General features: G+C 49.3%; 1 protein-coding gene across 5 annotated transcripts in view; it reads right to left on the reverse strand.

Annotated features, from left to right (window-relative positions):
- Positions 1-1,258: 1,258 nt before the first annotated feature.
- Positions 1,259-17,457, reverse strand: part of KLHL13 (kelch like family member 13) — a 40,011-nt gene continuing 23,812 nt past the window's right edge. For all 5 annotated transcript variants that reach the window (XM_083372366.1, XM_083372364.1, XM_083372367.1 and 2 more), the window contains 6 exons: positions 13,887-14,028; positions 12,782-12,914; positions 12,392-12,588; positions 7,899-8,694; positions 4,032-4,145; positions 1,259-2,603 (listed from right to left, as the gene is read on the reverse strand). In XM_083372366.1, the coding sequence (XP_083228492.1) occupies positions 2,116-2,603; positions 4,032-4,145; positions 7,899-8,694; positions 12,392-12,588; positions 12,782-12,914; positions 13,887-14,028 (1,870 nt within the window). In that variant the 3' untranslated portion in view covers positions 1,259-2,115. The remainder of the gene's footprint in view (positions 2,604-4,031; positions 4,146-7,898; positions 8,695-12,391; positions 12,589-12,781; positions 12,915-13,886; positions 14,029-17,457) is intronic.

The following is a 17,457-nucleotide window of genomic DNA, read 5'->3' on the forward strand; positions in this document are numbered from 1 at the left end:
ACCAGACCCAAGAGAGACTCAGAAACCCTCCCTGCCAGTTCCTGCAGAGTGCCAAGAGATCGGGTGTCGACAGCTGGACCAGCCGCTTCCTGCAGCTGCGCTCAGTCTCCCCCCCCAGTGAAACAGCTGCCACTGGAAGGGCTTAAATATATAAGGAGTGCAGAAGCCCCTTCCTCAACACGGGATCCTCCCAGAGCAGCTGAGTATGCCAGGAAGGGAGGAGAAAGATAAGGCAGAGCAACTTTGGAAGAGAAAGGAAGACTACCTCCAAGCAAGCCCTGGGTCCAAGCCAGGGGTCTCCAGCCTCCAAGCAAGCCCTGGGTCCAAGCCAGGGGTCTCCAGCCTTGGCAACCTGGTCTTAAAAGTTGCCAAGGTTGGACCTCCCTGGTCTAAACGTCTGCAAAAAGCTGAGCCTTCCAACTACCTAAAGGTGACCGGAGGCTTAGGATATCCCCACCTAACCGGGTCTTAAAAGATGCAGGGACAAACGGCTGCCATTAATTCCACAGGTTAGAAATGATTCCTAATGCTGACAAGCTACAATTAGCAGCGTCCTTCACGAAGGGCCAGGGTGGTCAGAGCTGCTAAGGATCGCATTTCGCCTCTAGAGGACCAGCGCTCCCCTGGCTTTGGCCATTGTTCCAGACTCTGCTTCTGAACTGGATGAGGAAGCTCAGCACCAACAGCACCACCCAAGAGCAGACTCACAGCAGTTAAATCTGCCATGCTGGACCCCTTTGGACCAGAGGGCCGGCCGACACGGTTCTGCATTGCACGTAACAAAACCTGAATAAGGCCAGCCTTAAAAAAAAAAAAGCTTCCGTATTCAGAGAAGGCAGGCTGGGTCTGAAAGAAACTAGCCAGGATGGGATAACGATAATGATTAAATGTGTTTTTCACCCATCACACTGTGAGGCGTGAGTAGAGTCTGTGGCTGTGAGCAGAGCTTTCAGCAGGGTCTTCTGGGTGATCCTCTGAGAGAGCCCCCCTGCAAGGCAGGCCCCCCTGTGGCGGGGCCTGTCCCAGGCAAAGACTGGATCCCCCACAGGCCCTGCCTAGGCGTGCCAGGAGCTTGGGGAAAAGGAGGTCGAGCCTCCCCTTTGGAAGCTCCCGCAGAGCCAGAGCCCAGCCGGTTGTGCTTCCCACACAGCACACAACATACACAAAAGTGTCACCTGGCAACGGGAGGCGAGAGTGCCACAAGAAGAGAAAGGAGTCCTTTCTTTCAAGAACAAACTCCCAACTAATTGCAGTTAAAGATTTTATTGAAGAAAAGGAACAGGGTAGTCTGAGTTCTCTGAGCAAAAGCAGCTCTGTCCAAGCTGTGTTTGTGCTAAATAACCGTCTGAACTGAGGTTTCAGAGGGAGGGCTCCGAGGCAGTGGGGGGACCCACGGGGTGGGGGTGGGGGGCGCAAGACGGACAGATGCGTTTTCATCCGTGAGCAGCTTCGCCAGGGAGAGTTCTAGCCCTTCTCTCTTTTGAAATCCAGTGCAGGGATCTAACTGGGTCCCCGAATCACAGGAGGAGCGGGAGAGGGGGAGGGAAGGCAAGGAGAAAAAGAACAAAAACCCTCAGTTAATGCTTCACTTTTTTTAATGTGGGGAGGGGCAGGGGAGGATAAGCCCCCCCCATGTACAGACGCAAGGTCACCGCAGGCGCCCTCCTTCACTGCTTCCAAACTCCTGCAAGGCCTTTCCGTGCTGAAGTCTAAAACGCTCCATTCAGAGGGGGAGGGGGCCTAGGCCCCTCTCCCCACCCACCAGGAAGCTCTCCTCCAGGCTTAGCCAAGGGACCCCACACCTGCCATTCGCCCCGTCTTCTTCTTCCCCTCTCCTGCAAGCTACGGTGCCCCAAGAGTGAGACGCAAGGTGCCTAAAGCATTCCTCATTCGTTAAGCTTTTGGCTCCCAGAGACACGGAGACCAGGCCTACTGCGAGAAACACCTTGGACCAAACAGCAGGGGGAGCTTCGTGGCTTTCCTCGGAGCCCCCCACCCCACCCCACCCATTATTTGCCAACAGCTTCGGGGCGAGCCCCACGGCAACTGCTGAAGACGAGGAGAGGAGCCCCGGGCAGCAGGAGCGGAAGGGCCCGGCAAGCCCCGGGACCGCTCTCAAGGCGCCGAAAGAGGCGACTCGCGCGATGGCGAAGCCAGGTTGTCCTCAGGGGGGAAGACTGTCAGCGTGCAGGCCCGGATGCCCCCCAGGGACTCCGGGAGGTCAAAGACCTTGTGCCACTCGTCCTTCTCCGGGTCGTACTTCTGAACGATTTCCACCATACAGCGGTTGTTCCACGAATAGCCTCCCACCACGTAGATCTTATTCTCAAAAACAGCCACCCCGACGTCGCTCTGGCCCCGGAGCATGGCTGCAATCGGAGTCCACTGGTCCAGCGTCGGGGAGTAATATTCGCAGCTGAGCACGTCGTCGTAATCGCTGGTGCCTCGGAAATGGTTGCCCCCGATGACGTAGAGCTTGTCGCCCACTGTGCACATGCAGTGGAGGCCCCGCACGGTGGTCATGGGGGCCTTCTGCGTCCATTTGTCCGTGTCGGGGTCGAAGCACATGAGCTCCTTCTGGAAAGTGTCGTGGGTGATGCCACCTGAGGGGAGGGGAAAGCCAGACATGGCATGAGCGGCAAAGGGGGAGGCCCCAGGAACAGGAGCCCAAAGGCTGACAGCTGATTGATTGAGTGTACAGGTAGTTCTCGACTTACAACAGTTGAACCCAAAATTTCTGTTGTTAAGTGAGACATTTGTTAAGTGACTTTGCCCCATTTTACAAGCTTTCTTGCCACAGTCGTTAAGTGAATCACTGCAGTCTCTGCTTGTCAGAAGGTCGCAAAAGGGGATCCCGGGACCCTGCGACCGTCACAAACATGAGTCAAGTTGCCAAGCGCCTGAATGCTGATCATGTGACCCTGGGGATGCTGCAAAGGTTGTAACTGTGAAAAATGGCCCTAAGTCGCTTTTTTCAGTGCTGTTGTAACTTTGAAGTCACTAAATGAACTGTTGCAAGTCGAGGACTGCCTCTAGGTGTCACCCATCTCCCAGTCTGGCCGTGCCGTATCATTCTGGCAGCCTGCCAGCTCAGGGTGGGTGCTGGGTCAGGCTGCCAGGGCCTCCCCCCACCCCCCCGATGGCCGAAGCCCTCCGGACACTGGTCCCAGCCGAGCCAGGCTGGCGAAGGACTGGAGGGGGGAGGCCACTTGCCCCCTCCCTGTCCGCCCTCCACCCCGCCAGCCAGCATCGCTGAGGGGAGGGGAGGGCCATCTCCCTGGCTCAGAGGTCCCTGGGTTTTCAACCAGACCAAGAGAACCGACAGATTCTGTGGCTGGATGTGGCTCTCCTCCCCTGAGGAAAACGGCTCCTTTGTCTGCTTCTAAGAGTTCCAGCAGCTCAAGGCAGCGGCGGCCGCCCTCCTCCCACCGTCCTTCCCCCAACCGGCCTGTTGGGTGGGCTGGGCTGGGCAGCCTCTGTGGCCAAGGAGGGCCCAGAATCTGCCTCTGCCTGCTCCCGATCCAGCACCTTCCTCACTGCCCCGGGCGCTCTGAGGCTGGGGGGGGGGCAGCCCCAGGTCTCCCAGGCGGCTTCTCTGGCTCCTCATCCCCCCTTCCCCCACTGCCCCCCACTCTCCCTCTAGGTACACGGGATTGGATCCCAGAGACCCCCAGCTCTATGCCTAAGGTTCAAATATTGGTGGGATTCGCTAGGCGACAGAGGCAGCTCTTATCCCAGGGAAAAGGAGCCGCTTCTCCAAATAGGGACCCACAAGCTCCCTTCCAACTCTGTTATTCTAAGCCTACATCTCATCAGGAATGTGCATCCTAAACAAAACTGGACTTCCCTACAAACGGACCCCTTTTTCAAGGTGGCCTGCTGGCTGAAATAACCAAGTTCGTGTCCCGTATGAACTGCCTGGGGAGAAAGCGAGAGGAGTGAGGGAGAATCCTGGCCTCTTCGAGGATGGGGAAACCCCTGGCCCTGGGGGTTTGCAGGTGCGGTCTGGGAGCTGTTGCAGACTGGCTCACCTGAAATGTACATCAGCCCCCCGTACACCGTCCCCGCGTGTCCGTAGTGGGGCTCGTTCATCTTCGCCACGTAGTTCCACTCGTTCATTCTGGGATTGTAACACTCCACCGTAGCTGTTCAAAAAAACCAGCAAGAAGCAACATGAGGCAACTCATTGTACAGGCGGTCCTTGACTTACAACAGTCCGTTTAGCGACCGTTCATTTACAATGGCACTGAAAAAAAAGGGATTTTGGACCATTTTTCAGAGTTACGACCTTTGCAGCACGGCCAGGGTCGTGTGATCGCAACTGAGATGCCTGGCAACTGCTCATACTTATGACCACTGCCGTGTCCCGAGGTCAGGCGATGCCCTTAAGTGACCTTCTGGCAAGCAAGGCCAGTGGGGAGGCCAGATTCACTTAACAACCAGGTGACTGATCGTCTGCAGCAATTCATTTAATAACTGTGGCAAGAAAGGTCGTAAAACGGGGCAAGAGCCACTTAACAAATGTCTCACTTAACAACAAGAATCTTGGGCTCAATTGTGGTCGTGAATCCAGGCCCGCCTGTATTTGGATCCAGGCCTGCAATCTCCGAATCCTACAAATGGCCCCACATGCGAAGGAAGCAAGGAAGGCCGGCCTTGAAAGGTGGGCCCCAGCTAAGTGCCGCCCTGTCGGGCTGCGGGGGCTTTTGCTCCCTCCCTCCCTCCCTCGGACGTTTCTTTGGGGCAGAGGAGGCTCCCTCACCAGCCAGCGCTTCAGAAAGGGCAGTGAACGTGATTCTCCGCTCTCACAGATTTCTTTCTTCCACCTAATGGAGGAAACTGTCTCACAGATGATTTGGCCATCAGCCTCGGAAACAGACTCTCTCTCTGCTGGTTTCATGTTTCTGGCCAGGGGCCGGTTCTATTTCCAGACTGCTGACGCGAAGAGAGACCCGGAGCCTCTTTCTAAAGAAAGCACCTGCCTGCGGACCAGCCCTAGGATCAGGGCACCTGTGGGGTGGCTGTAGAGGTCAAAAAAGTCATCACAGCAGCTGTGACCGAGTGATCAAAGCTCCGTCCCTTTTTAAAGGTAAGTTTTTTCTTTGTTTTGTATTTTACACACACACCCCTCTGCAAATGATCTTCCTTGCTTGCCTTCTCAGAAACACCCATTCGATATTCAGCAAGAATTAAAGCTTTCCAAGAACGGGCAATGGTATTAACCTTTCCGCACACCACAGATGAAGCAAGGTTATTCAGGTGCAGAGCAGAAAAACATCAAGTCTCTAGCACATAAAACATTAACTGGCATTAAAATAAAACCTGTGTGTAAAAAAAAGGACTTTAAAAGGATTCCAAATGAGCTGTTCTAAGGCAAAGGTTTTATGGGACTTCCTTCCATTTGCTGCTCAGAGTGACCTGGCCACCAGAGGTCTGAATGTACAAGCAGGCTCTCCACTCCTAGAAGCAGAGGCAACTTCTCCATCCCACAAGTATTCTTCTGGCTGTTTCCCCAAACTACTCAGGGCAGCCATGATGGTTGGAAACCCTCCTTTGCCCCCCCTTTCGATCTGCTTCCTCCCCAGCACAGCATCCCACTGGAACCAGAGTTGGCCCGAGGCCTTTGATGCAGTCAGACGCTGTGACTTCACACCTTCCAAGCTTCTAAAAATAAACATATGAAGACACACAACACCAAGCTTATGGTGTGGGGAAAGACAGGACTCAAAGATCTCCATCGAGCTGGGAAACAGAAAAGGGCCTCCACTGTAATGTTCTGACTGGGCCTCAGTTTCCCCATTCAGGCTCTGATACAGGTCATCCTCCAAGGCTAATCCAAGGCTACCAAAAGCCACCTCTGTCCGATATCCTATCCAAAACTCTAGTTGAGAGAGATCCACATAATCAGGACATCAAACTGGGTCTGGAGATGTAAGGCTCTCTGACCATCCTTCTCAGCACAGGCAAAACTGGCCAAAAACTGGACGAATTTCTCCATGGCCGGGAACAAAGTTCTTTTCACTGCTCCAGACTAAGACATCAGTGAGAGCATCAGAGCTGAGACCAGCCGGAGCTTAGAAACCAGACCGCAGGAAAACTCAAAGAAGGAGTGCAAGATCGGAAGATGTGGAGAGACTAGGCCCGTAGAAGCAACAAGAGTCAGACCTGACTGAATGGACGACATCACCACCATTATCACCAAGACTTCTGACCCACTCTGAAATCTCCCCATTTGCCCCTTAGCTGACCATTCCCTCACTTTATTACTGTCAGCTCTCCCAAGAGATCCCTACTTCGTTTAGGAACGATCCTATTAATTAGAGCATAAGCATTAGAGAAGATCTCGGCCATCATCAACTACCATCCTTAGCACAACAAACTCTAGAAAGAATGTCTCTGTATTCCACAGGTCGGGCAGATCTTTAGAGTTACAAGGCTTGTTATTAGAGTGCTTTTTATACCATTTTTTATGGGGCTGTGATTTTTCCATGTTAAAACAAGATCCACTGGGCAACAGCAGATAATTTTTCGGGACAACAGCAAACTTCAGCATTTCATTTCTGTTTCTTCTCTTAGTAGCCTTAATCATTCTTGCCTTTGGGGATTATTTCTACTTTTGTAGAATTGTCTGTTGGATTTTGAGCTGCCACATCCATGTTTCTTATTATTTCAACTTTAAGCCAATGATACTTGCACGTCAGCCGTGGTAAACGCCGCGCTTGCCCACGGCCACCGAAGGTGCTGCTTGCCAAATGCTCGGTGTGGCAGTCTGGCAGGGTCAGAGAGCCACAGGAGTATTTGTTTGGTATGTTTTTGCACCAAGAACTCTACGTCCGATTTCCTGCAATCTAAACATTATTAATTACAAATAAACATTATTTATCTTTCTTTCTGGCTAGCCTTTCACAATAAAGAGAATAAGGAAAAGTTACAAGGATTCTTCTCCTTTTTGCTGCAAAGAAAAAAAGCTTCGAGAGCTGCAAAATGAAAAAATGACTCGCAATGTAGCTAATGAAAAGGGAGAGGGAATTCTTCGATCTCAGAATTAACAGGACCGCCAGCCAGGCACGGACTTTCATACAAATGGATCGAGCTCATTATGGAAATCAACTACTTAACAGCCCACAGATTGTTCAAGGTAACCCTGAAGATGACAAGTACTAAGAAGCGACAGATCATATCAAGTGGGGAGAAATTAGAGAAGGATTGTCAGGTAGCAATGGAGGTGCTCGCCTACAGAGTTTCAACGCAAATATGGCTGCCTGCATTCGGTATTTATTACAGAGGAAGGTGTTAAATTATCAGAACGAGGACTCTTCAAAGCGGCCCTGAAGATGGTCCTATCCCTCCGCGAGCTGAGTGGAAAATGCACAGGGAATGTCTTTCGCACTCACTTTGTTCACGGTCTGGCTCACAAGGGGGGCCAGGAGGTGAGCCCGTATGCTCAGACCAGACTAAGAGGGCCGGCCACCGGCCCTTAATTCTTCACACGTCAGACAAAAGAAGTTTAAAATAAATTCAAATCAGCGCTACCTGCATAAAATCAATACAGAATGCATTTGTTCAGAAGAAAACAGTGCCATTCATTATTCCTCTTGACATGTGGGAAGATAGACAATTAATTACCATAACAATATATAGCAGCACCATTATTATTTCAAAACCCTCCTTTTAAAAACACGATACAGGTTAGCATTCAGTGCCATTGTTACTAAATCCCCACAGAGCAAGCGACAGCCTGACTAAGCTTCGCTCGTTTCCCGAAGGGGCCCAGTGCCTTCGTAGATTGGGGAAATGTTCTGGCATAATATGTCTTGATGCCAGAAAACCGTTCGAGAATGAATCGAGACGTTCTGATCAGCCGGCTATTGAGCTTCCCTGCGTGAGACGGGACTTACCTAACTCTCCAGCTGCATTTCGACCCCCAACTGCATACAAATGTCCTTTGAGGGCGCTTAGGTGGAAGAAAGTCCGCTTTTCGTTTAAAGAGGCCACTTGCATCCACTTGTTGTAGCGAGGATCAAACCTGAAAACCGTGTCGACAGCCGTCTTCCCTTTTGTGTCGTAATTGCTCTGCCCACCAACCACATAGAGGAAGTTCCCAATCACGGCAATGCCGTGCTGGTACCGGGGGGCGTCCATGGGGGCCAGGGACCTCCACTCGTGTGCTTTCTCATCGTACATCCGCAGTTCCTTACTCACGACCAGCTGCTGCCGGAGGACCCCTCCCAAGGTCACCAGGTGGGTGCTGTCCGAACGGATGGCCGTCCTCTCCGACTGCATCACCGGCTGCATGTAGGGCATCATTTGATAGTTACTGGCTTCCAAAAGCAAATTGACACAAGTATTATCAGTCCTCATGAAATCCACGGTCTGGACATAGTTGATTAGATCCTGGGGCGTCATCAGAGGGAAACGGATGTTTTTCATGAGCTTCGCGGCGCATTCCATGCGTGGCTCCTCGTACCGCAGCCACCGGCAGGCGGCTTTGAAGAGTTCCAGCTCGGTGCAGTGCTTAAGGCTATTACTTGAGAGGACAAAGGCGAGGCGCTCAAAAGGGAGCTTCACAAACTCCCCTGTACTTAGCAGGGCTGGGAAGTTTTTGAGGATGAAATTGTTCACGTATTTATCCACTTCGGTGAGGTTGTATGTGTTGGCAATCCGCCCCACCTCAACACAGTTCTCCAAGGACACCTGTGAAGGCAAGAGAGGACATACTGGCAAGGAGGAGCTTAACGGCAGGGTCATTCAACACTACCACCAACACGTCTTTAGTCCAATGAACACAAGAGCAAAACACAACACACTAGGGGTTACGTGATAGCAGCGTTCCAATATCTAAAGCAGACATGTCAAACACAAGGCCCGGGGGCTGGATCCGGCCCGCGAAGTGGTTTCATGCGGCCCGCGAAGCCATCCTGGAAAGAGTGAGGGAACGGCCCCCACTGCCTTGGCCCTGGCCCAGAGACCCTCCCTCTGCCAGAGACCCCCAGATCTGTCCCACTCCTGCCCAGGCCCCCACAGGCACCCTTGATGCGAACCATGTAGAGCTGGCCACGCCCACCCAGTAGGCCACGCCCACCCTGGCCATACCCACCCGGCCCCCTGAGGGCAACCGCAATGCTGATGCGGCCCTCCATGAAATTGAGTTTGACACCCCCTGATCTAAAGGGATGCCACAAAGAAGAGGGAGTCAACCTGTTCTCCAAGGCACCCAGAGGCAGGAGAAGCAGTAACGGATGGAAACTATCCAAGAAGAGAACTAATCTAGAACTAAGCAGGAATTTTCTGACAGTGAGAACAATTTATCAGTGGAACAGTAGTCTCCCGAAGTTGTGGATGCTCCATCACCGGAGGTTTTTAAGAAGAGACTGGACAGCCGTTTGTCTGACATGGTATAGGGTTTCTTGCCTGAGGAGGGGGTTGGACTAGAAGACCTCCAAGGTCCCTTCCAACTCTGTTATTCTGCATTCTATCCTGTAATTTTTTAGGACAGGCTTCTAAGCGAGGCTTCCTTGGACAGGAAGCAGTATGCCAGCTGGTGCACTCCAGGTGCCCTTGCGTTCGGCCTCCCTCTTCTTCTCTTCTCCTAAGGCAGAGCCCTGAAGCTGGGCTTGGCTTTCAGAAACGTTCCTCAGCTGCCCTACAGCTTTGGTGGCCCTGCCTGGATCAGAAAGGGCCAATCACCACTGGCTCATCGCTTCTCTGCTGCTAGAATTCCCCTTCCTCAGCCAGCTGTCTGAAGCTCTCGGCACCGCAGCTCCAGGGAGCCAGCAGAAGCTCCAACGATGGTCCTGGAGCAGGTCAGGGATGGGGCTATCTGGCTGCACAAGGAAAAAAGGAATCCTTCTCAAAACCTTGTAATCTGTCTCGGTGTCCTCCGAGTGATTCCACTCCAGTCTCAGAAGCCTCCCAAGTGATTTATCTCAAAACAGTGAATTTGTTTCCTTATGCTCCATTTTGTTGGATAGGCCAACCGAACGGAGCCCTGCAGAGCATGCAACCACATGGAGAATTATTTTAGGCCATGCTGCTGCGTTAGAGCACAACGTCAGCCTTCCTGTTCCAATCGTGGCACTCGGAAAAGAAACAGCGAAGCAGACAAAATGTCACCGAATGGTTGGCCCTGCTAGAGGCGTAAATCCAAGGCAGATCCAGGGCATCTATTTGGGGTGTCTGGTTGAAACATTTGCTGCCTTATAAACAGGCTGGCTACGTGGCTGTCAAACTGGGACACATCTTGTTCATTATGACACGTGGGAGTGGCTATAAAGCCTGTGGGGAGACAGGGAACGCCATGAAGGAAGAAGAAAGGGACGATAAGGACGGGGATGACCAGCCACAAGCAAGCGCTGCGTGCAGCACCTCCTCAGAGGGAGGCAGGCTGGAGATAAAGACAGGAAGACGAATTCTTTTATGAAACCCTTGAGCCCACTTTTTCTACGGGACACTCTTCTGAATCCCTGCTCAGTTACAGCTGTAGCACAGAATTTATGGGATTATTTAATTATCAGATTACCTTTAATAACAAGGTATAGTTCTGATAGGCAGATTGTGGTCTTCCAAAAGCAACCAAAAACATTAAGTCTTTTTTTTAAAAAAAATAATACCAAGAAACACACTTTCACCGCAGAAAAGTCAATAAAATCCTTTGCAAAAAAGTAACTGCATTTATAACCATTGCGTGTCCCAAGGTCATGTGATCATCTTTGGCAACCTTTTGACAAGCAAAGTCAATGGGGAAGCCTGATTCACTTAACAACTGCGTTACTAACTTATCAACTGCAGTGATTCACTTAACTGTGGCAAGAAGTCGTAAAACTGAGCAAAACTCACTTAAAAAATGTCTCACTTAACAATGGAAATTTTGGGTTACCCTGACTAGCACGCATGTGCAGGGGAACCTTTACCTTTACCTTTAGACCAAGATAGCAGACTCTTTTAAGATTTTCACTCTTAATATTGAAGTTGCAGGAGGAAAATAAAAGATCAGAAAAATCTAAACGGGGTTTCCTTGAAAGGAGGTTGAAAATTCTCAGTGGCAAAATTTAGAAAAGCGGTGAAGGGGCGGCAGGAAGCGTCGGATGCAGCTAAAATTGAAAAGCAAGCGGTGGAAGCAACTGAAGATGACATCAACTGCAAATACCACAGCCGAAGACAGGAAACTAAAACAGCAGCAGCAGAAATGAGAACGGAGAGGATTTACAAGGCACCAGCAGTTAATAGGTTTGCCAGCAGGACCCACAGACTGCTGGTCCGGCAGCCCTGTTGCTAAATCCAGCGACAAAAGATATGGATCTTCCAGATGCCCATAATTTAGACATCCTAGATTTGGGGATCTGAATTTTCTTACTCTATATCAGGGATTCTCAACCTTGGCAGCTTTAAGATGTGTGGCCTTCAACTCCCAGAATCCTCCATTCAGCATGCTAGATGTCTTAAAGCTGTTAAGGCTGAGCATGACACCTCTGTATAGTCACAACTAGTATTTCACCATAACTTAACACAGATTCTGGGATCGCATATCTGAGAAAGAAAATGGACATGTTTATTAGAAGAAGTGTGGGGAACATCTTCCCCTCTAAGTTAATGGCTTGGTCCCATCTTCCCCAGCTCTTGGCCACGGTAGGTAAAACCGCTGGATCTTGAAAGTCCAACAATGCTTAGAAACTCTCCTTTTCCCCTCCCCCGTTGGTATAAATGGTTGGTATTTTCATTATTTGTAACTTGGATGGTACCATGTTTTAAAACTCACCAGTTTCTGAAAAGCTTCACATTAGAGGACCCATTTTTTTTTTTAAAAAAAATCTATTTACATGCAGGTTGCCAAATACCTCCGCCATTTCTGTCTTTTCAATCACCACTTTAATCCTTGAGCATCCATCAAAATACATACCCCTATTTCCATCTTACAGTCACCCAAACCATGCTGCAAATGAGGCCTGCACAGCACCTTCTCCAGAAGAACCCAGCTGTTATACACGAAACTGAACATAGTTCTCCTTTGCAGTCAAAAGCAATTTACAACGTGCACCTTCTGCTTTCTCACAGCTGAGTACCTCCTGCTTGGCACAGCAGATTTATTTATTTTAATAAATCGTTTTGCCTCCGGGAGTCCCATTTGCAGAACTATTCCAAAACAGTTTATAGACTGCGTTCACCATTTTTCCTATTAGACTCATTGGCCTAAAGGTTAATTTACCTGGGTGATATGGCATGCAGACAGATCGAGGACTAGTTTTGTTTAGTGCATAAGAGTTTTTTGGGGCGCTGCCTTGCAGAACTACTCCCGTTCTAATTAGAGCAACGTGGACCAGTTCTTTTGGTAAAACCCTTTGCAAGATCCACCCCCTGCGGGTTAACTGAAGAGACGAGTCTACGTTTCCCTTACCCCAGATATAAGAAACACCTTACAGAAGTCCAGCACAGGCAAGATCTGCAAAAAGCTGGCCGCTTCCAGAGTATCCTGCAGGTTGTCCATGTTGAGGGAAAGTTTCGCCGTATAAATAAAATCAATGATCTTCTTCAAACCTATTTTGTTCACGCCGTGGAGCTTAATGCACATTAAGTCTTGTTCTTTCATCCCACCTGGGAACAAAATTTAGAGACAATATGGTTACAACCAGTCACGGCCTCCTTAGAAAGCTTCCTCCAAACCAGGGACAAGGGCACTTCATCCCGAACGGTAACTGAACCCCCAAAAGAAAACCCGAGAGGGGGTGTCCACCGGCCTCCACGGCTTCTGCCTGGCAGGTCATCCACCACCAGCTGCGAGCCCTACCTGTGAACATGGCCTTGAAGTAATCACTAGCGGACGCCATCATCGCCCTGTGCACAGGGAACACTTCGTCTCCATCGCCTGGCACTAACGTCACGTCACAAAGCAAGCCTTCCACGCGGAGCTGGTCAAAACCCTGCAAGAAAGAACCGGCGACGTCAGCTTCGCTCTCCCCCGGAAGGAGGAAGCCCCACACAATCGGAGCTCCTGTTCCCGGGGCTGCAGGAGCAGTCCAGGCTCAGCATCGCTACTCCAATGCTGGGAAACCGGGGCGGGGCGGGGGGGGGAGGCAGAGGGGGGAGCTGCTCTGCTCCAGCCAGCCAGAGGAGGAGGAGGAGGAGGGTTAGGTTACTCCACTGAACAAAAGGCTTCTGATGTTCTCAGAATACAGGCACGGTCCTGGAGCATCAGCTCTGCCTGGCCATCCAGCTTTCTGGCTGGTTTTTATACCGGCTGCAACTCTTCCTCACTCCTGCCCATCCGGCATTTTCCCACTCTTTAAAAACGTTCCAGGAAGAGAGCCGGGTTAGTCTAGTTTGCCACCTACGGGGCGGCAGCAAACAATGCCAGGCACAGGGTTGAGCCTCATTTCACAGCCACTGCAAACGCAAAGCATCAGTAAGAGGGGCAACGAAGCTGCTTTCTAGAGCCAAAGTCAGAGAAGGGGCCTGGATTTCTGCACAGCATGCTGCTAGGTAACGGAACTGAATTTTCACGCTCCAGGCCAATGGAAGCAAAAAAGATAAGAAGAACATGGACATGGAAAGGCAGTTTCACCTAATAAATTCCCTTAAAGGCGTTCAGACATAATTCGCAGGCCAACGTCCTCCTCCCCACCCACCCACCCACCCACCCCCTGGGCAATGTCAAGCTTGGATCTCCTTCAATCACAGGGAAAAGCAGCCCCGCCCTTTGGCAGTGTGGCTGCCATGTCTAATTAGCAAGGGAGAGAAAGTCCTCCGAAGGCAAGAAGGGGACCCCGTTCTGCGCTTCCTCTTGGTGACTTGGGCTGCAATGATACCGCCAAGCAAACTGGTCCTTGGAGGAAACTCTCTGCCATGAAACGAAGAAGACCTGGCGGGTGGCTCTGTCCAGGCCCTTCACTCACCTGAAGGACCACAGAACTGTGAGTGTTGCTGGTAAAGAATCGGGTGGTTCCTGCCTTGGATGCCTGCAGGTGTGCAGTCAAGCCCATATCGCTGCTCCCCAGAGTCACTTTCATGTGAGGGTCTTCCTCTTCAACCAAAGATCTAGGGGAAAGAAAGGAGGAGAAGAGGCGACGGCCTCGGGTCAGAGCTTGGTTCTGCCACCTGCACCACCACCCCCAATGCAGGAGCCTGCAGGAACCCGTAAGCCAATCTCAAAGGGAACCTAACCCACTTTTTATTGCTATTGCAAATGTTATTAAATGTTAAAAAGTGACGGGGCAATTTCTCCTTCTGAATTCAGGCTTCGTTGCAAGAAGCTAACAACTTTCTTCCATTTTTCCCATAACTGAGTTGATTTGCAATTTTTGATCCCGTTTTCAAGATTTGGGGGTTCAAAAGCCTTCCACCTTTTAGAAATTTAAAAACCTCCATTGCAGCTGCATAGGAAACTGGGGAGGGGGGGGCAGAGTTTACAAGCAGTTCTGTCTGTCCAGATCTTAAGTGCTCTATGCATGAGGTGCTGATGCCTTTACAGCACCTGTGCCCATAAAAAGCTCAGGGATATCGCATTACGTGGAGTAGTTTGTGAGCCTTCTGTGCAGGTGCTGACCTTAAGGTATCCGCTCCTCTTCATAATGTTTAAATATAACTCCCAGCCTCTTTCTAAAAGATCTAATCTCTGGCCTCAAAAGGAGTTTCAGAAATGACTTCAGCAGGATAACTGGTCCCCCAAATATGAGCAAAACAATTGCTTCATGCCTACATTTTTTAAAAAAATATCATAATTAAAAACAGAGTTGGTTTAAAATAATTCTGTCAAGTTATGCTTGCAGCTGCTATTTATTTGCACTGAGTAGGAAAACTAGGGTTATTTAAAGGAATTTCTGAAACCTGAGCATTTGGGGGTGGTAGTGGTGTGGTAGCTGAAAACACAAATTGTCTGGAGATCAGCCATAAAAATTGGACTACACAGAAATGGTGCTTTGATACATGGGTGTGAAATACATGGAACATGCAGGGTGGAAATGGAGAACACATTTAGCAAATTTTTATTTCAAATGTGACCAGGTGGTTCCTCACCACAAGGATTTGTGAAGATTAAAGCTTCTTTCTGAATATGCTGCTGTGCACTACAATTAGTAACCCATAAATATCTCATGTTACATCCTGATTAATTGCACAAACCTTTACACAGCCCTAAACCCAAAATCTGTTTCTTTTAGTGCATTCAAACCACCAGAGGTTGGAAAAAAATTAAACAAATCACAGATGGCAGATGTTGGTACAACAAGTGAAGCTGAGGTTGTCCAAGAAGGTCTTCCATACATGATGGATGCCTGTTACTTTAGTGCAGTGCTCAGACTTGACTCTGATACCAGCAGCAACAACAAAGAATTTCTGATAGATTAAATCACGTTTTGGTTAGAAACTATACAAAACACCGTGGGCTATGTAGCGTAAAATCAGATTGCGTTCTTGTGCTTCAAGTTGGACAGAATCATCTGCGTTCTCATCGACAGGTTGAACCTGAGCTCTCAGGAAGGTTCAGTCCCATCTTCTTCACCCAATTACGGCTAAAGATAAAACGCGGAGAGAGGAAGGAGCAGAACATGATGGGTCTGAGTGCACTGAAAGAAGTTACTATTGAAGACCAGTTTCATTAGGTCATGAAGATATATATTATTGGGCCACGGAATAGAATATTGGACTAGATCAGATCTGATAAACCAGGGATGTCCAATCTTGGCAACTTTAAGTCCACAAATCTTAATGTTGCCAAGGTTGGACACACCTGCGATAAACAGTTTCAGACCACAAGTAGGGTTTGAAAATTTGAAGGCTTCTTTATCCAGTACACAAAAAGTTTACACTTCTGGGAAAAAAATGTCTATCCTAGTCAACTTATCTAGTTTTTCCAATGCCAGCAACTCACCCTTGATGAGCTGTGGAACCCAAAGACCCAAACTTCACAACAGCACGTCTCCTCCAGTATCTGAGACATCTCATTACATCAACTATGCATCCCACCCCCCCACCTCCCAAGGTTTTAATGAAGGGATATTCAGTTTAGACATATTTACCAAGGGTGTTTTATATACACTCATTAAAGCTAACACACCAACCCTTATAAATAATTAGTTAATAAGGAGAGTAAATATATTGATTAGGCTTTTCTGGTGATAATGCTGAATCGCTATTGCTTCCAAGAATTCATCATAAATTTAATTAACCTTCTAATTATTCCCCTAGCTATGACCAATAGAAGGCATTATATTAAAAAAGACAATAGCTGCATTAATTTCTGTAAGAATCAGGACTACCCTTTACAAAGAATCGGTGGGGGTGGGGGGTGGGGCGGGGGGAAGACAAACCAGCAAAGAAACAAGGATCCAAATAACTGCTTGGGCAGGGAGAGGGTGGAGAACAAGCATGCATGCATTTTCTTTTCCTTTTTAAGATAAATCACTCACTCACAAATATTTTGGGAACTCTCAAAAAGCAATTCATCACAAATATTCCAACTCCAAAGCTGCATAAAAGCTTGAGTATACATTTCTGACTCCTTGAAACTTTTTTTAGCAACTGCATGTCTCTTTATCTTGCTGATCCAATTTTTTTTAATATAAATAAAACCAGTGTTCAGCTTAGCGAACCTATATTTCACTGCTCTGTTCTGCCCTCCCCTGCCCTGTTTTTTTCCCTTTGTTTGAAATACGAAACACTCAAGTTATTTTTGTACATCCCAGTTTCAGGTGGATAATAAAAGTTACCCAAGTCCTTTTTAGAAGCACTCCGTGTCAGCTCAAGCTACACGCTTAATCCGAAGCTTGCTTCTCACTATCAATGGAATGAAGAAAGTGGCTTCCTTTGTTCCAACTGCAAAAACCCCAGATAGGTATTTTAGTCCTATCTTGAACTGACATCTGTGCTTCTGTTCTTTTTGCCTGGCTGAAAAAATGTTAATAGGCCACCTTGTAGCATCACCGGGTAATCCAAGGCCCACAATTGATCCCCCCAATAATTCGTAAAGCTTTCAAGTGCCCGTAAAAGATTCAGGCCCCCACCTCATCTAGCCCCCCACTACTGTATGGGGGCAACCCAAGCTCCTCCTCCTGTCTGAGCCTGCTGGATGGACTGGTTGGCTGCTCTTTAGTCCACCCATTTCATACTCAAAAGTGCCCCAAGCCTCTGTCGGCTTTACTTCCCAAAGCTACATATCAGATGTTTAAACAGTGACAAAACTATCTTCTTCTGATGCGTCAGGTACCCTCCATGCTTTTCAGGAAGATGAGGTGGGTGAGGAGGAGACCCCTGGCACTCCCTACGGAAGAGGTCCGAGTTGCCCTTTGGGACGCACTACGAAGGCGGAGGAACAGATCCGGGCCTCGTTCACAAAGCCGGCCTCCACGTGCTCAGGAACCCATCAAAGGCACTCTGGGTTATCAGGGAGCGGTTGTCACCCCCCCCCCAAAATAGTCGTCTGCTGTGTTTTCAATTTCATTAATATTCACAGCAGCTTTGACCACCACC

This window comes from Vipera ursinii, assembly GCF_947247035.1.
Source record: "Vipera ursinii genome assembly, chromosome: 12".
NCBI lineage: Eukaryota > Metazoa > Chordata > Lepidosauria > Squamata > Viperidae > Vipera > Vipera ursinii.